This window comes from Lissotriton helveticus, chromosome 10 (assembly GCF_964261635.1).
Source record: "Lissotriton helveticus chromosome 10, aLisHel1.1, whole genome shotgun sequence".
NCBI lineage: Eukaryota > Metazoa > Chordata > Amphibia > Caudata > Salamandridae > Lissotriton > Lissotriton helveticus.
This window is the reverse complement of record NC_136071.1, coordinates 896,720,963-896,740,125: the sequence shown is the minus strand read 5'-3', so window position 1 is coordinate 896,740,125 and position 19,163 is coordinate 896,720,963. Positions and strand designations below refer to the sequence as shown.

General features: G+C 41.6%; 1 protein-coding gene across 1 annotated transcript in view; it reads left to right on the top strand.

Moving 5' to 3' along the window:
* Window positions 1–19,163, top strand: part of EGFR (epidermal growth factor receptor) — a 503,676-nt gene that overhangs the window by 438,945 nt on the left and 45,568 nt on the right. Inside the window, exons 18-21 of the mRNA XM_078663539.1 lie at window positions 2,571–2,693; window positions 4,048–4,146; window positions 8,419–8,604; window positions 14,603–14,758. Coding sequence (XP_078519665.1) covers window positions 2,571–2,693; window positions 4,048–4,146; window positions 8,419–8,604; window positions 14,603–14,758 — 564 coding nt within the window. The remainder of the gene's footprint in view (window positions 1–2,570; window positions 2,694–4,047; window positions 4,147–8,418; window positions 8,605–14,602; window positions 14,759–19,163) is intronic.

Here is a 19,163-nt window from a genome sequence, read left to right as displayed (position 1 = left end):
TGCTCTGTTTCCTCAGATGAACAGTGATAAGCAGAAATGTGATATTTGTGCCAAATATTTAAGCATTTTGTGGGAGGAGTGAATGTGTGGCGATGTAACATAAGTGGTAAAGTACCAACTGCCTTACAAAATAAAGATACTGCAAGGCCCTTTGCATCTCTGTAACCTTATAAGTGAACTTGGCCTTTGACCTTGTTCCTCTGGTCATGGAACCCCTCAGTGACTTGCACTCTTCTTATAAAGTTTGGCAGGGGTAGTTTATCCCATATATAACAGATAGCGACTTAGTTCTGTGACCAACAGCTGCTTTGTAAAGGCTGATCTCGACTATTACCTTGTACCAGAGGTTTACATCTCGTTGATAGGAGGAGGTGGACATTCAGTGAGAAAGGCATATTACAAGGTGCCAAGAAACATAATCAAAAACTTACATTGTAGAAAGGGCATAAATCGATCTTCCTGAGCATTAACCCGAAACGTCATTGTATGTAACAAGCACAGCAGTTTCAACAGGGTACTAACTCCTGATCCAATTAAGGTCTAAAAAAGCCACAGTTTAATTTGCACAAACCTTCCACACCAGGCTCCTCCCATTTATGCCAAGTCCCAAACTTGGGCCTACCAAAACCGTGGTCCTCAGAGTTAGGCAAAGTAATTAGCCACTAATGCAGAGATCAATGAGTGAAAAATCAATATGTTGGTGCATAAATGAGTTGAAAATAAGCAAGACCTTACATTTTGTCCGGTAGGGATCCGTAAAGTGGATGTATAATGTCTAGAAAAAATGATAATTATGATGATAATAATAAAAGTACAATGGTTCAAGATCCACTTCTACTTCTAAGCGCTGTACAACTAGAAGGTGTTTCTATTACACTCTTAGGGGTATGCAGTTTACAACCATTAGACGGATGGAAGGTATATGAAGCCTTGTGGAGGTTCAACCTCGTGAGGGTTAGATCTCTGCATATTGCAGTGATAAGCATAAACCTCACTGAGTCCGTTTTTAAACATGTACATATAAAATTTGAAGATTCATTAATAGCACTGTGCTTGTCACATTAATTTCAATTTTTTCTTGGTCTTGGATCCTTAACAGTGTTATTACAGATTCAAAGTTTGTCTAGATATATTAAACAGTAATGGTCATTGTTCGAACAGTGTGAGTCGCTTTCTGTCAGTATGCCACATTTTACAAATGTTTGGCAACGAGGGACAAACATGCAGGGGAGAATTCTAAAAATACTTTTCATGCAATCCCTGAGGTTCTTTTTACATAAAATGAAGTAAAAATGAAGATAATTGTGGTGGCCTTTAACTATGTCTCTGTAAGCTGATTCTCCAGTAAAGCCAAGTGAGTTGCAGCCTCTATGGTCACTGTCCTAGAAGTGGGAGCAAAGCAATGGCCCTGAGGGTGGTTCATTTCTGCTGACTAAAGCCTCATCTTTGGATGAGGCGAATGAACCAGGCCAAGATTCTAGGCGAGACAACATCTTCTATACAACAGGAACCACTTCTTTATTTCTTCTAATTTAAGAAGCTTACATTTTTGGTTGACGTATCCTCTCTCTGCTTCTATGGTGATAAAACCTGTGGTTCAGGCTCACTGGCATAAATTGGAGAATAGCATGGTCACACAGTTTATGACACAAACTCCCAATACACTGATGTTGATTCCTTAAAATTCCAGGCCTACAGGACATCGAACACGCTTCGACTTCCGAAGACATCACAGGGTTTTTTCTCTCTGGTGTCTGGAGGGACATCTTTTGTAATTTTGGAACTAAGAATTTTTTTATTCGTTTTTTAAGAAATAAAAAATCATTGGAAATCCCCCTAGAAGGCAAAGAACTGGAGTAAAGTATAACACATGCCATTGAAATTCTATGCTAAGTGAAAGAAAGAAAACTGAGAGACACCTTGAAATCCTACACAGAAGAAGGAATGTGAATGGTGAAAGAAATGGAAATGGAACAGTACGGGAGATAGGTGGATGAAAAAGAAACTAATCTGAGATTCAAATCCTTCTATATGTTTTTAAGGTAGTTGGTGCCTTCTGTCTTTCAGTCTCTGAATTTAGTGTGTCCTAACCCTCCCCCTCCAACCCCCGTTATTGTTGGATAGCTGTTTGACATATCAAGGTTATTAATATAATAGAACAATAATATAATGTCCACTACATTTGGCCTACCACTATATCATAATGTGCATATATATGTCCTATTTTTAAATCCATTAAAACTTGCTTTGTGAAGTATGTTTATGTAGAATTAAGAATGGATATCTATGTTTATTTGTCAATGTAGTGACAGGTCAATATTGCCAATACAATATTAATGTCATGTTATATACTTTATGTCACATAGTAGTCTCCCATCTTGTCAGACTGGTTGAGCAGGATGTGGGCTATAAAAGAGTGAACGTGTAACCCAGGACCAAAGGGAATCAAAGAATGCATTTTAATTAAGAGGGCAATAATTGTATCTGTTGGTAATGCAGTACCTCGGATGAAGCATGTTGCTTTTATGTACATCTATGAATTTTGTTTAATTTTTAATTTTTAATTTTAGTTAGTTGAGCCTTTAACTCCCAGTGGCGAAGCACCAAATCAAGCACTTCTGAGAATCCTAAAAGAAACGGAAATAAGAAAACTCAAGGTTCTTGGTTCAGGAGCTTTTGGCACTGTATATAAGGTAAGATCTGCAGTGTAATGGTAACTGCATAACAAGTACAGATACACAAAAGTGTATATGAATTGTCCCTCTTAAATGTCAGATTTGATTGGGTTTTATCTTTAGTCAGATTTTTTCACCCAATAAATTTTGGCAGGTCATACCAACGAAATGTATTGAGTGGAACAGACCCAGTAAATACCTAAGCGTGGGGGTATTGGTGAGATAAACACCAAAATATGCATGCTATAGATATCATTGTATATCGGGTGTGATAAATAATAATGCATATAGACAGGCCTCGCATTTGAGACTGTTAGAAAGGCGCATTTTATTATCTCTGTGTGATCACTGTTGAGGTAACTTCATCATAAAACCCACAAAAGGTGATGAGAGGCTGCTTGCAATAAGTCTAACCACTGGCAATAACTCGGGTAGCTGTCCAATCCATTTCTCTTTTTCTCACCATGGCACCTCGGTTTGGACGCTGCCATATGCAAATCAGTCAGGACCCTACTCCTCATGGGAACAGTCCACCCCGAACTGCAAAGCCAGGTCCTCCCTGAACTGGGACACAAGCAACCCTGGGAATGCCCATACGTGGGTCCCATTCTGAATGTGCCATTTGAACCGAGCTGTACCTGGCTAATGAGCCCATAACTAGGGCGAAACCAGTCCTGAGTTGCTGTTTAGAGTTATTTGTGGCTATACATGAAAAAATCACTTGTTTAGCGCCAATCGCAATCATGTAAAGTGTCATTGCTTTTAAATGACTTTTAATGATGTTTGTTGCCTTAATATTACCAGCTTGGCAGCCAAATGACATTACTGGAGTTGCAGCTCATCAAATATGTCTTTAAAGCACTCTGTGCTGAATGTGTTATTAAAGATGTTTTCGTCTTTTAAACATTAAGGCCCTGATTCTCAGATTGATTAAACAATCATGCGTTAAGGCTCCCTGAGGAAATACCGACAGTGTGGTGTTCATTTCTCCCCTAGTGAGTTATTACCTTTCCATTCAGGTTTCAGCAGATTGGAATGTGAAATTTACCAACAACAAATTCAAATGGAGCAGTCAAAGTAGACGTATGTGATTCAACCCTGTGTATTCAGTGACAGTGCACAAGCACAGCACCCTGATAACTCACATGGCGGGAGCATTCCTAAAAACAAACCTAGCTGGATTCTGAAAAGCTATCCTTAACTTATAGAAAAAATGTACATTTAATCATTGAATTTGTTGTTATTTGGTTTCATTGACTTGTGAGCTGTATGTGTGTGCTGGTGATCACATAGTCAGTTCTGCACATCTGAAGTAAGTGTTTAAAACAGACAGGCAATAGTTCACAATGTATCTCTTTTTTGCTTTAACAAGGGCTTGTGGGTTCCAGAAGGGGAACATGTAAAAATCCCTGTCGCCATTAAGGAATTGAGAGAGGCTACATCCCCTAAAGCCAACAAGGAAATCCTGGATGTGAGTTACTGTCCTTTCATCTTTAACATTCTAGTTATTATTTCAAAGATATAGCACATGTGTTCTTGTTCAGTGAACTAATATATGTCTCTTGTAAACCCAGGAACAAGTACATGTCTACAACCGCTTTTGCCATCCAACAAATCTATACTGTAACCTTGAATATGGCAACAGAAATAATAGGCCACTAAAAATCCTACCCACTGAAGAGTATCCAAACCTAGGCACTTAATAAGGTTCACTCTTTTTTTATTTAACTCAGAGACGTTTAGGGCACGGGCAAAGTGGGCCCTGGCCCCGACCCCCGAGCCACAGGATTTTAGGTGGCCTCCTGATAGAGCCAGCTCAGTTCTGCAGATACTCTAACCCTGATTACCTTTAATAATTCTCAGATTGTTTTAAATACCGTTTTTTGTTTAATTTATTTTTAATGAGGGTGATGTGTGAGAAGTTACTGCAGACAATTTGCAGAGAAATTGGTTTGTTTCAAGCAGCATCCATAAAATAAGATTTTTTTTTCACAACAAATTTTTATTTGTAGGATCAGGCAAGTAATACGTGTGGCTCCCCACATTCAGGAGAACACCACCAAGCATTGTGGTACAGTTGCAGCATAGGACCAAGCGTCCAATCAAGTAGTCAAGAGAAAGCAATTATAAAAGAATCCAGCTATACCCTCCCCTACCCCTACTAACCCCAACTACCCAACCCTCCCACCTCCACCCTTGTGTCCCACCCTACCCCCGTGCACGTGTGTACAGATAGCTTCGGTGTGTAATCGTGATATGATACTCGTGGCGTATTGCCAGGACTTGCAAATATCAGGGGACTAAAGATCTGTCTCCAGTTCTGCCGGGGGGTCCAGTGTCAATCCCCTATAATCAGCCCACCTCTTCCATACCTTGAAATGTTTGCGGGGGCACCCTCGTGCTTCAAAGATCGGTCGCTCCAGGCCCATGCAAAAGTCCATTCCGGACCTCCATGCACACAAGGGGGGGGCCCTCACATCTTTCCAAGCCCGAGCTAGGTCCCTCTTGGCCACCACCAGTCCCAAGAGCAACAGGTGACGTTTATATATGTTTCCACCAACCCCCTCCAAGATGTGGAGTAGGCCCAGACGATGAGTGCGAGGAAGAGTCCAACTCAGTACTTCAGACAGGCAGCCCCACACACCCCTCCAGAAGCCCACCAGCCTAGGGCACGACCATATCGTGTAGAGCAAAGTGCCCACCGCGTTTCCGCAGCGCAAACCTTCCGGGGATCCAATCAATCCTGCCTTCCACAGACGCTCACGGGTGTAGTAGGCCCTATGGAGAATTTTGAATTGGATCAGTCTAAACCGCATGGCAATGGCTGCCCCCTTAGGGGATTCCGGAGCTTCCCTCCAGTCATCTTCATCGAGGGGGCCAACATCGGCTTCCCAAGTCGTCTTTAACGGAAGTAGGGTGGAGGAGCAATGAGTGACCATCGTCTGATATATACAAGAGACTTTCTTATCCCCCAGATCACCCATAAAGACTTTAGCCTCAATGGGACTAAATTCGGGAAGCTAAAATAAGATTTTTTAGATCAAAACAGGACCTCACATATGACAAATGGGAGGAAGTCACAGATTTTGATTCACAAAATTATTAGTAGTAATATTAGTGAGCTGCTGCAATATTGAAAACACACATCACTTTGTCTGAATATTAGATGTAAACAAATTTAAAAGTTGGACGAGTGCAACTGTGACATGGCCAGAGAGGGCACGAAAGAGCTGAAATTGGTTCATAAATTCAAACCTAATCCAAACAGGGGCCCCCAAAATAAATTTGGCCCAGAGCCCCCTAAATCCTTAAGATATCCCTGCACATGTTGTAGTATAGTTAATGCTTTTGAAGATGCCTATAAACACATTTTAATACTCTAAACTTACACATTATTTTGGGGGTGAGGGGCAGAGAAAAGAGGTCAAGGCTGTCAGACCCATTCAGCCTTCCCGCTTCCCAAGCTGATCTTGAAACACACAGATACTTCTCTGTTCATCTTTTCTAACTACCATTGCTCCACTGTGTTGTCCCATGCTTTTTTAAATTTCATTTGCTACTTTTTGCTACCACACCTGTTTTGGTCCAAGTCCACATTATCATGTTGGTGAAAAACACCTGAAATATTTAAACTCAAGTTGCATAGTGTACCCAAGTTTCTTGTCCAAGTGTAGTGCCTTTGAATGAGTTTACAATATAAATACGACCCAAGCAACCAAAATGGCTTCATTGGAAATAATATTTGTTGTAGGAACGTAAGGTTTATTTTGTTGGCACCTGTGTATTGGCAATGTGAACCACTGCAGTGCCTCATCGTGGGTGCAAGTGAATTTGTGGAAGAACAAGACCCAGCCCAAGAATTTATGGAAGGCCAAGACCTAGAAGACCAAGAGGGTTTTGATTTTTGAATGCTGTAGTTGCTTCCAGCCTGCAATGTAGCAAACAGATTGATATTGCAGAATACCATAGACTTTCACCACTATTTCATTCGCACAGTTCATAGCTTGAGTCACTATTAAGGTTGGCACTTAACTGGATTTCAGTGAGCATAACTGGTAGTCTGGCTGATTAGAGGTTTTGCAAATTAGCAAAATGATTGATACTTTGCTTACCTCATCTGTTGAGTACCAAATGAGCAGGAAAGGATTAGTGTGAACCAGTACTAGGTTGTTAAAGGAACATATCAAGCAGTATGTAAAAATACTGTGAAGTGTCATTGAGACTGAAGAGTTAGAAGCATTGATGCATCTCTCATATGCAATTTTGTGTCTTCAGAAATTCTAGAGCACACAACTGGATACAGTAGTTTGTTACCCTTTCCTAAAATGTAAAATTCCCCATGCAGTTGCAAGGGAAATCACAGGGCCATGAAAATGTTTACCAACTATATTCAGGAGGAAGTCATTTGAACAAGATAAGTTTCTGCTATATTCCATATAAATCCAACTGCCTCAATATTCAATAGATCTTAGTAACATACGCCACGATGGCAATCTCATGTCTGTTGTCACGTCTTCGAACAACGACCAACGTCTCCAAAAGTATATTGTCCGAATACGATAGGTGAACTTGAACCATGATACCACTGCACCGCATTGTCAAACTTCGAAGTCAGTATCCAATTTCTTGTGTACCTTTTGTAATCATGTTTTATCTCAACCAAATTACAATGAAGTTTAGAACCTGAATCTTGAAGTTTTAATTTTGAAATAGGTTTATTAGGTCCAGCCAAGACTTTAAAAAGTGTCCCCTTCCTTCATCCCCTCAGCCATATGACTCTTATCCTATCAAACCTCGAAATGATATGTCACCATTGATATCCTTCTCTGATTATTCTATGGTTATGTATCGTAATGTTTTTATGTTATTATGTCGCAATCGATTAGCATCCTCCTAAAGGCAATGGTTAATATGCTATTAACAAATTAAGCATAACATAACGTTTGACAAATGAATGTCAGCAGTAGAGAATGTTTGGTGATTTAACAAATAGCAAAGATTCATGTTCTGCTATTTATTGCCACAGGTGAAATAAATAAGGAATAAATTATAGCATTTCATTCTCGCATAATTTTAATATATCTTATCAAGAAAGTCTTAGGTTTCGGTCAGATTCTATATGCTTCCATTTTTAAGACATATATTCAAGCAATCATTAACGGAATTAAACTGAAAAACTTGGACATACTCGTATAATTATAAGCAGTTTATTTATTCAATGTTTTAAGGCCTGCGGGCTCCATGGAAGTGCGCCTTGGGACTGGTCAACCAGTTGGTCACCAGCAATTGACTTCAGATTTTCATGCGTGTTTTGGACAGAGCACGCACCAAGTCTGTACACCAACAAAAATTGATTATTGATAATTAAAATCTATGTCATTCGCCATTGTACAAAAGAGGGCATGCTATGTCTTATTTTTGTGAATAAAAATGATTTGGCCACATGGAACCAGACTAGAAGTGCTTTCCTGAATGTCTTTCTTGTGCCACAGCTTTATTGCTGTGAACCTTCATGATATTGATTATGAAGGAACCTCAACCAGAAAATTAATCTCTGAAATACCTAACTGTAGAATGGTTAAAATGGTGTAGCAATATGCATGTTCTTGCACTTGCAATATGGCACCATTTCTGAAAATTTGTGAAACAAATGTGACTATTGACACAGCATACAATCACTATTGTATGTTTCAGCAGCATTGCTACTCCTAATTCTGAAGTGTTTTTAAATCTTTTTACACAGGAGGCATATGTGATGGCCAGTGTGGACCATGCCCACGTCTGTCGTTTGCTGGGTATCTGCCTAACCTCCACCGTTCAGCTGGTCACCCAACTCATGCCTTACGGTTGTCTTCTTGACTATGTACGCGAGCACAAGGATAACATTGGCTCAAACCATCTCCTGAATTGGTGTGTTCAGATTGCAAAGGTAATAATTACAGGCTTGTTTTATATATGAAGAGTGGGCATGTATTCATTTAGAATCCAAAATATTCATATTATAGTTATTAGCAGGGCCATTTGGATTATGTAGTTCTGAGGCCACAAAACTTTCCCAAAAAATATGGATTTGTCACATAATCCATCATCTTCTGCATAATTTGCAGAGTTAAAAAAAGTTGTATAATTTTAGCTCAAAAGGATCAAAAGTTACTAAAAATGTTGTGATCCGTGTTACTGTGCAGTAGCAAGCCTTTTTCCTTACAGTGGCAAGTGGTCTTTCCTTTGAGGATTGCTGGATTTTGGTGCTACACTATTACTAATGATGTGTGACCTCTTTCCAGAAAGTGTTAACATTGTAAAAATAACAAAAACATTTAAGTAATACTACCACAAAATGTTCTGCATTATACCACATAATTTGTATTTTCTTCCTGCTTAATTTTGTTAACTTTGGCACATAATTTGTTCCTCCCTTGCTGCATAATTCCAGTGCCCCTAGTTATCAGGCATTTAGGAGTATGCTATACAACTGAATTTTAGCTTATCACTGATCTCTATCTGCATTGCAATGTGGTGGTCAAATGTGGCAGAACTATTAGAAATAGGACGCACGCTAAAAATCAAGAGAGAGAGATTACTTTGGACAATGTACTTTTGCTGGTCTTTTCTAAACTCTACTATTGCTCTCTTTCTGTTTAGACACGATTGCAGGATTCTTGTTACACCAGAAGATGTTGATATAGAGAAACTTCTAGGTTTTCTTCACCGCGAAATAGCAATTATGTGCTAAGGTTACAGTAAAGACGTGGTTTAATGAGATGCTCTGAGCAGTTACTCTGTCTTTTCATGAAGAGAGATTAAAAATAACAGTAAATGCTGCCAGAAAATAAACAAACTTTATTGTACTACATTGCTCCTTGGGAAACTGATCCATCCCACATTTTTAGAACAAACACAGAGGATGTTAGTTACTACCAATTAAATTGTGTAAACAGTTATCTTGTGTGGCTAGTTTGAAAATGTGGCTTGGATGGCCCCCTTTGACCAACAATGGAAAGGCTAAATGGAACAGCACTGTGTAACAGTTCCTAAGAATATGAAGTAGAATGGGGAGGTACACCAAGACATACTACCCGTAAATATGGACACCTATGAGTCACTGAACATTGTTCTCTTGATGTACTATCCAAGAAGGATAGTATGTGGCCTAACAGCTAGAGCAGTCGACCTTGAAGCTGGGGAACCGGGTTCGAGTCTCTGCAGGGAGAGTGAACATCCTGTGATTCTGGGCAAATGACTTAATCTCCCCGTGCCTAAGAAAAATGAATTTGTCTGTCTGTAACACACCTGGTGCTCATGTAAAGTGCTCTGACACCTTCCAGTCTAGTCTGTTCTATATAAAACTCCAAAAAAAGAAACGAACTTGCAGAGAGAAGAATCGATGAATATGAATACAATATGCCTTGGCTCAAAACAGAGGCTTACAACGATATTAACAAGTGTAAATGCACCTATGATTAAAAATGCAATGGCACACCAAGCGTAACATACAACTTTGGGCACAATACCCCATGCAATACTCTGCTTCGAATTTCCCAAATGCTCAAGGATTAAGACTACTTAAATTGATTAGAGCTTTAAAGACTTGAATGTATCCATATTTGTTTCTAAGGGGTGGAGATTGTAAATTAAGAAAGCGTACGTCCTAATTTAATACCAAGGTAGAATACAAATTAAACCACATAGTGAGAGATAACAAACATATATTGCCCTATGTGGGTTGATCGAAAGGGGGAATATACTGAAAAGGCCCATGCACTCTGCGGTGCCTTGTAAATATTGTGGCAGTCAAGCTGCTTCCCCAACCTCCATGTTCACTGAATGTAGATAAAATGTAGCACAAATGATGTCACAATAGCTTACCTAAGGAAATAACTTGAGGAATTGACCACATCATTTCAAATTACATGTAAAAGTACTTTGCAATCTGAACATTAATTAATATAGGCATATGCCAGACACAGGTGGATTGGTGATTTATTTGGTTGTAATCAAATACTGATTCTTTATCTTGTAGTGTTTTACTACACATTCAGGTATTGAATGCAATCCAATGTTACTAAAACACAAATACTACGCAAAGGTGACAACAAATAATCTGTTGCTATCAAACCTCATAAAATATTTGAAATTGCACTAGAACCTTTAAACTCAATTTTACTCTTAGCATCAGTAATATGAACTGCATCGAACTGTGAACATCTTACTATTTACTATTTCATTTAATATAAACAATGCCTGTGACATAATTGGATAGGCATTCATCTACATTTGTTCACATCATTTTTGTGCAACCTATGCCTTGATACTACTTTATACCATGTAGTTTCACATGTGCAGAATTGCTTTTAGTCAAAGTTAATGTTTCTGTTGTTGGTATGAATCAAAAGGCACACCATGCCCTGAAAAACCACACACCAATTAAATAAGAATCTTTAAACTGACATCCAATAGAGATTTATCCATGCCGATCTTTTGAGGAAGAGCGACAATTGAGGATTCCATCAGGACAGGTTTCAATGAAATGTCAAGGATTTCAATGTACACCTTGCACTGTTAAGGAACGACTATTGAGCAAACTTTACAACTAAATAACAACACACAACAGAGACAATTGATTAACCTCCTTCTTGGATCCACACGGCAGGACATTGAGATATAGAATGTGCTACAATGCCCTAAGAATAGTGGTTTATGCTATACAAATGAGACTGGCATAACAATAATCAAACAAACATATTCAAAAAGCGAGTCATGGCTAATATTTTGTAGATCATTGTTAGATCTGGGGGTCTCTAGTTGGCAATGGTTATCACCTTTGTCCAAATAGGGACCCTTACTTCTAAGTCGGGGCAAGGGGATTCCTCTCTTTAATAACCCCTGCTCACCCCCTTGGTAGCTTGGCACGAGCAGACAGGCTTATCTCAGAGGCAGTGTGTTAAGCATTTGTGAATATACACAGTAATACAGTGGTAACACTACAGATGGACACAACACAGGTTTTATAAAAATAGGTATTCTTTATATAGACTTAACACAAGACCACAAACGACAAAAATCCACAATACTATACTAAAGGTTGCTTAAAAGATGATGAAAGTCTCTTAATTCAAGTTGATGGTAAATGGGACAAAGTTCTCAACAAATTTCTGGGATGCGGCACGCACAGTAAACAAAAGGCTCGCAGAAGGGGAGATGCGTCAATTCCGTGACCCGGGGGAACGGTTGCGTCCTTCCTCAATGCTTGCGCAGAGTAGGGGACTCGTCGTGAGCCTTACCGGTGCGGAAGTGATGCGTAGATTCCTGACTTGTTGCGGTGCGCAAGATGGCGCCTTGAGGCGATGCGATGCCGATGCGATGATCCAGTTGCGATGCGAGAAGATGGCGCCCTTGATGCGGCGATGCGATGACGATGCGATGACACCCTGGCAGCCTTGCGACGACTCTGTACTTTGGAGCCACGACAGGCCCTGCGATGCGCTTCTCCGGTGATGCGATGACAGCTCTCTCGATGCGTCGCGCTTCTCCGGCGATGCGACAGCAGACAGCTTCGATGAACACACGCTTCCAGGGAGATGCGACGAATTCTCGCTTCTCCGGCATTACGATGATCTCAGCTGCGGCGGCGACACGCTTCTTCTCGATGCGTCGCGCTTCCAGCTCCCAGCGGCACGCAAGTGACTGGAGTCAGAATTCCCAGCAAGGAAATTCAGGAGGGAGCTGGAGGTGAAGTCTTTTGGACCTGAGACTTCAGCAGGAGGCAAGCACAGTTCAAGCCCTTGGAGAATATTCTGTAGATGAAAGTCCTTACAAAGTTCCTTCTCCTTTCCCTTGGCAATGAAGCAACCACTGCAGGCCAACCCAGCAAAAAGCACACTGGCAGAGGGACAGTCAAAACTCCTGCAGCTTCCTTGGTTCTTCTCCTTGGCAGAAAGGTTTCTTGTTCCAGAAGTGATCTAAAGTCTGTGGGACTGGGTCCCAATATTTATACCAAAAAAATCCTTTGTTCTCTGAAGGCAGAGAGGCCTCTGCCTAGTTTAAACCAGTTTCTGAGCACTGTGTTTACATGACTCTTCTCTTCCTTTCACTGTGCAGGGCAGAGACATCAGACGCCCCACAGGAGGTGAAGCCAGCACAGGGGAGGGAAGATGCAGCTCTGGAGTACTCTGTTGACAGGATTCCCCTTCTCCTTTCACTGTGCAGGGCAGAGACATCGGACAAGCCACGGGGGGTGGAGCCAGCATTGTGAAGGGAAGGCCTAGCCCTATTCAGGTCCCAGGTGCACTTTCCCCCTCCCATCTGGATGTAAATCTCCCTAATCACCACTGGGCTGTCCCAGACTGTCTCACACAATTTCCCCAGCCCTGTCACACACAAACCCAAACAAGGAATACACAAGTCAGCAGAGGCGGGCTCAAATGGTTAGGCAAGCAAATACCTACTTTCTAAAAGTGGTATTTGCAAACACAGAATATTAAAATGAACTTTACTAAAAGATGTATTTTATTATTCTGAGTTCAGGCATACTAAACTCGAATTTCTACCATGTTCCCTGAGTCAGTCAGGATTGTAGGGATGTAACAATCTTCCCTGCCCATTCTAGTCTATGAGAACAGGTAGCCTTCAATAGTGAAAAACGAAAATGTCGGTCATTCACTACTAGAACATGCTACACACATCAGAGCATGTCCTACCTTATACTTACTAATATGAAGCAAAGGGAAGGTTCAGGGACTGGCAAGTGGGTGCACTTGGCCAAGTAGACATGGTAGTCACAGACTACACACAGGCCTTGCAATGGCAGGCCTGAGACACACTTTACAAGCTGCTTCTGTGGGTGGCACAACCAGTGCTGCAAGCCCACCAGCAGCATTTGCTCTACAAGCCCTGGGCACACCTGGTGCACTTTACTAGGGGCTGACAGTAGATCAAATAAGCCAATCATGGAATCCAATCAGTATATCAATTTAACATAGGGAGCAGCACAGGGCCCAAAACATACAACCAGCAAAAATATGTCAAAACAGAGGAGGCAATCCGTCAAAAAATGGAAGGGAGACTCACCCCAATGATGTCAGGTCTAACAATCATTAATATTCCATCTCCATACCCAGGCACACTAGAGGAAAACAAAAAGGATCCCCATGAATTATGGCCGGTAATAACTAACTGTCCTTGAACCGCGAGAACTGCATTCAGCTTAGAATATCTTTCACAATATTATAAGGTATACAATATTGCATTATCAGATGAGTTAAAGTGGCTGAAATAAGGATCACTACTACTCCAACACTGCTCTTCAGAGATTTATAGATTTCTATTGTAAATTTGTTAGCAGTTGAGCTTACTCATAGGCAAAAAACAGCTTCCTAAGAACAAGTTCTGCTCAAATATATAAGTATTCCATTTTTCTTATGATTTTCTTTGGGCTATACGAAGTGTTGAATATCGATACCTTGCAATTTAATTTTATGATTTAGATAGCATATCAGTAAAAATTGTTACGTTAATCTTCCCTTCCTCATGTTTACATTTATTTTGTTTAAATTATTTATTATAGTGTAAAGTTTACCAACATATTGCTGCGTGGAAGATTGTTCACTTCAGGAACACTAGCACTACTGCATGAAATACATTTACAAAATATTAAAACATATTAAAGTTGAAGACAATTTAAACTAAATAATATTCAGGAAATCGAGCAGTATAGGCTGTCACCTATCCAGATTACAGAAGAAGGAGTATTTAAAATTTGTATCTGAGGCAATGTGGGCTGGTCTTTGTAAAGTGATACTTCATTTTAAAGTGCCAGACAAAATGCATAATTAGTGTGATTGGTTAGTTAATGTGCAGTTCATTCAACAATCAGACTTTCCAAATGATTATTGAAAAAGAAAAACGCAATAAAATGTCTTATTTTGCAGGGAATGAATTACTTGGAAGAGCGTCGCTTGGTACATCGTGATCTTGCAGCTAGAAATGTGCTTGTCCGAACTCCACAACATGTCAAGATCACAGATTTTGGACTTGCTAAACTGCTGGGTGCTGACGAGAAAGAATACCATGCAGAGGGTGGCAAGGTAAGAAATGTAAAACGTGTTAACTTAAAGGTAAATCTCTTTCTGTTGTCTTATGGCCTGGGAAAAAATATACAGCGTGGGGTTATTATGTATATTACTAATTTAAAACGATATTGTTTTATTTTATTAAAATATATGGCACATTTTTATTAAAGGAAAAGCATTGTGATCTGTACATGCATGTATGTGTGTGTTTTTGTGTGTGTTTGTGTTAAATTTACACATATGATTTGCATGTATCTAACCTCTTAACATATTTTCATACGTAAGGATATCTATACACACAACAGCATTTTACAACTTAAGATGGTGTTCTACTGCTTGACATTAAAGCTTTAGAAAACATCTATATTACATCTGTCAAATATACATGCTACTCTCTGGAAAGCCCAATGATCTAAGAAAATACATTTGACAATCCTCGAAAAATAGTAAAAACAATACAGATTGTTTAGATTATAGTCACATCACAGAAGTTCCACAGTGGTTAAGAGGGCTCATTAACCTTGTTAGGATAGTACATTTCTTAACTAGAAGGAGAGGTGCAGCTACGATGGCATGGTGAAAAAAGTGTGGCCCCTACATACTTTTCCAGCGTGGAAGGGCGGTTGGGACAGGTGAACCTTCCGGTGACAGTTCATGCAACTGTAATTGTGGGCCTTTTAGGCAATCGACTCAGCCCCCGCTCCTGCTCCTTGCGCCATGTGGTAATTCGGGGTCCTTCCGGGGCCTTCCAGTATTGTGCAAGTACCCTTTTTTCCAATATAAATGCCCAGTCTTGGAATCGGCTTGCAAACTTAGTTTTGGAAACATGCAGGAATCAGCTCAGGTGAGCAAGGAACCTCCTTGTAGATGGTGTCCGTCACCACTGCCATGACTTCCTCACAGTAAGCAAGCAATTGAGAGCAGTCCCATAACGTGTTTAGGATCATCCCTCACTGTGGGCATGCCGCTTCTACTGTATGAAAGTATTTATTGATGTGATCTGGGGTAAGGTATGACCTATGAAGTATGTAGTAGTTAATCAGTTTAAATCGGGCACCTCTAGAGACCTTTGGTGTCCTTTCTAAGATGTTCTCATAGTCTGATGAGGGTATTGGAGCCCCGAAGTCCTCCTCCCATTGTGCCTTCAGTGTTTCTAGGGGTCAAAACATGTCCCCCCTTATTGTTCTGTAGAAGCATGTGATAGCTTTAATGGTGCCTGTTACTACTACATATTTTCCTTCTGGGTCTATCAGGTCTCCCATATGTTTAAAAGGGACCCAGATCTAACCCTAATTAGAGTGCCCCTGGCGTAAACCGAAAACGTGGTATAATAGGCCTGAACTCTCAATCGTCTATGTAGAGCGGCTCCCTCTTTGGCCGTTAAGTGTATCTCCTGTAGCATTGCTACATGAATTTCCCTCGCATTTAGATATGAAAACACCTTGTTTTTTTGTTAAGGTGTGCAGCCATCACATATTCCAAGAGGGTATTTTATATGTCCTGGGGCAACCATTGATCTATTTTATGACTCTCCAAGTACTGCCTTTCTGCATGTACAATAAAACTAGTGGGGTATGACTCATATATTCCCTTTTAACCATCAAACAACTGTCATCCCAACACCCACTCCCCAGGACAAGCAGGCAAGTACCCTCTTCAAACGTGCAACTAAAACATGCAAATGCTTGCCGGAAAACCCATGTGTAATACTAACTTCGGGATTGGGGCGAGAATGTGCTCCCTGCTAGCTACTCCACCACCCAATTCCCTGCTCAAATAAGAGTTTTGTGACTCAGGAGCAGATCTGACTTTTACACTCTCCCCAACACCTCCCAAGTCAACCACACCTTTATGACTTCATAATTGTACCAACAAGTGTATTGGATTATATGATTTTGTCTTATGTTCCAGGAGTCCTTTTAGGCAGCTCTGTGCTCATGACGAGTTCCTGAGTTCCATGCTTTTTTGCCCTCTCCTGTTGATGTGGGGCTTTCTCCTATGCTGCTCATGGTGCCACTACTGCCATCACCTTCGGATACTCTTTTCGTGCCTCCGCCTTGGAGGGGGCAGCCTTACTGAGATTGTTGGGCTGTTTCTGTGGTCTGGCCCTGCGAAGGTGGCCATTGTGGGAGCCTTCAATCAGCCCAGGATGCAGGCTCTGGTCCAGCCAATTCCAAACCTCTTCCAGGGTCTGGAAGAACTGTGCCCCCATCTGAGTCCCCACTTCCAACCGTGCTGGAAACATCATTTCATTGGGTATTTCCAGCTGTCTGATTTTTGCTTTGCCTCTTGAGACGTGAACCGCTGTCTCTGCACTTCCCTTGAGAAGTCTGGGAAGATCCTAATCTGCTATTGTCAATTGCAAGGTCTCCTTTCTTCCTGACCTGGCTCAATATAGCTCAGGGTCCTTAGAATAGAGCAACCTTGCCACTATGGGGTGTGGAGGGGCCCCCAGAAGCGGGGGTTTATGGGCATTCTGTGTGCACTCTCTAGAACAAAAAACTGGGATAATACCTCCGCTATGACTTATTCTCGCAGCCATCTTTCCAAATAGTCCACCATGTCATTCCCCTTGAGGCACTATGGCAGCCCTAACTCTATTATGTTGTTGCAGAATTACCTGTTTTCTTCGTCCTCTGCTTGCAGCTCTAGTGTGCAAACTTTCGCCTTCATGGTGGATAGGCGTGCAGTAATTTTGGATAGCACTGGAGACACTACTGTCTTGTCCTTCTCTATTGTGGTGACTCGTTCTACCAGGCGGCGATGATCATCTCGCAGGATCTCCATATCTGTCACCAGGGTATCAATTTTGGCCTCCAATGCCTGCAGAGTTCCCCTGCTCGTAGCTCTTCAGACTCGATGCAGCTGCTGCTAGTAGTCATAACCAGAGACCATGTCTTGCCACACAGTACACAACAGCACCTCTCACTCCCAGGTGGGCAGTCAGTATGATAGTAAAGAGGCCTCCTACTCAAGTAAATGCCGGCCACTGTTCGGTGGGTCTCTCCGGAATGTCTGCCAACTTTGATGGAGTGAGTGGGGAGCAGGCCTCTCTGGGGGGACTACACCAATTACATGCCTTACTCAGTTGATCTTGCAGGTGTTTCAGCTGCACAGCCATTTGAGGTACAGGGCCAAAGACTCCACAGCATCACGTCTCATTACACCGGTTCCTCTCCGGAGGCTCTAAGTAATTCCTTGCAGTGGCAGGCATGCACCATTTCAGGTCGAGGACCAGGGATCTCCCAGTCAGCAGCAGCTGGTATGCACTCCTTTCCCTGCAATTATCAACAATGCTGGCATGATTGTGGCCTGCTTAACTAGGTAGAGCAGCTGCAGAAGTAACAAGGGCTTTCCTAGAACCACGCGAAGATCGCTGTTATATGACTATTAATGGGTACTGCAAATCCTGTGTAAATTGCAAAGTAGGCACCAAAGGCTGCTCCTGAGTAGGCATACCTTGCTATGCCTGATGCTTGTTTATTTAAAAAATTTAAATATTAAAAAAAAATTTAAAAATGTAAAGCCTCCATCTTGAGACCCCCCCTTTCATGACATCTTTGAAGATCCTGGCAGGGTCACAATCTTCACAGTCCCTCAGTAGTCGCTACTACACAGCAGCTTTTTTCCTCTCAGATCCTTTAGGCTATCCTGATGGGCTGGTGGTTAGCAGATGGTGCGATTGTCTAGCTGCTGATGGCAGCATGGGACAATGTTACTCCAGGTCGCGCCGTCCTGCGATGGGGAGGTGAATGCAGAGGAATCCAGGGGGCCCTATGGCAAGGGAGCCTTCATCTAATTGAGGTCCCACTCCCTGTCACCGTTCCTTGTTGTGGTGCCCCTTCCACTTATTGCTGCCAGCTGCATAAATGCAGGCCTCTGTTCTCTTTTTCGCTGTCAACTCAGCACTCCCTTAATTTGACACACGAGTCCCTATGCATCTTTTCTGCCCCTGGATGGGGCGTCTGTGGTCGATGTAGAACATAAGGCGATTGCCTTGCTGCCGGCCACAGCCCAAAACTCACCCTGACGCAAAGCTGCAGCTGCCTCCGAACTGCCTAAAAAATGAGTTTTCTCCCCTCCCTCAGATGCCAACGACATTAGGGAGCAACACACTCTCATTTAGAGCCCCTTGGGCTGGCTAATGATATCAGGATGGTGTTGGATGGGGGTTTACCAGCAGGAGCACCGCTTCTTGCTTCCTATCCGATCGGTGTCAGGCCACGCCCCCACCTTCACCAAGGATGATTCATTCTGGCTCTATTTCCAAAGTTTGTTTGTCCACTGTCTTTGAAGTAGGTACCCTTGAGAACCTTCTTTGGAGATTGATGTGCTGTGGTGTATGTCGCTGATCAGGCAGTAAAATGTTCATGCTCATTTTTTGTCTAAAAGATATCAGTGTATGAGATTCAGTAAGCCA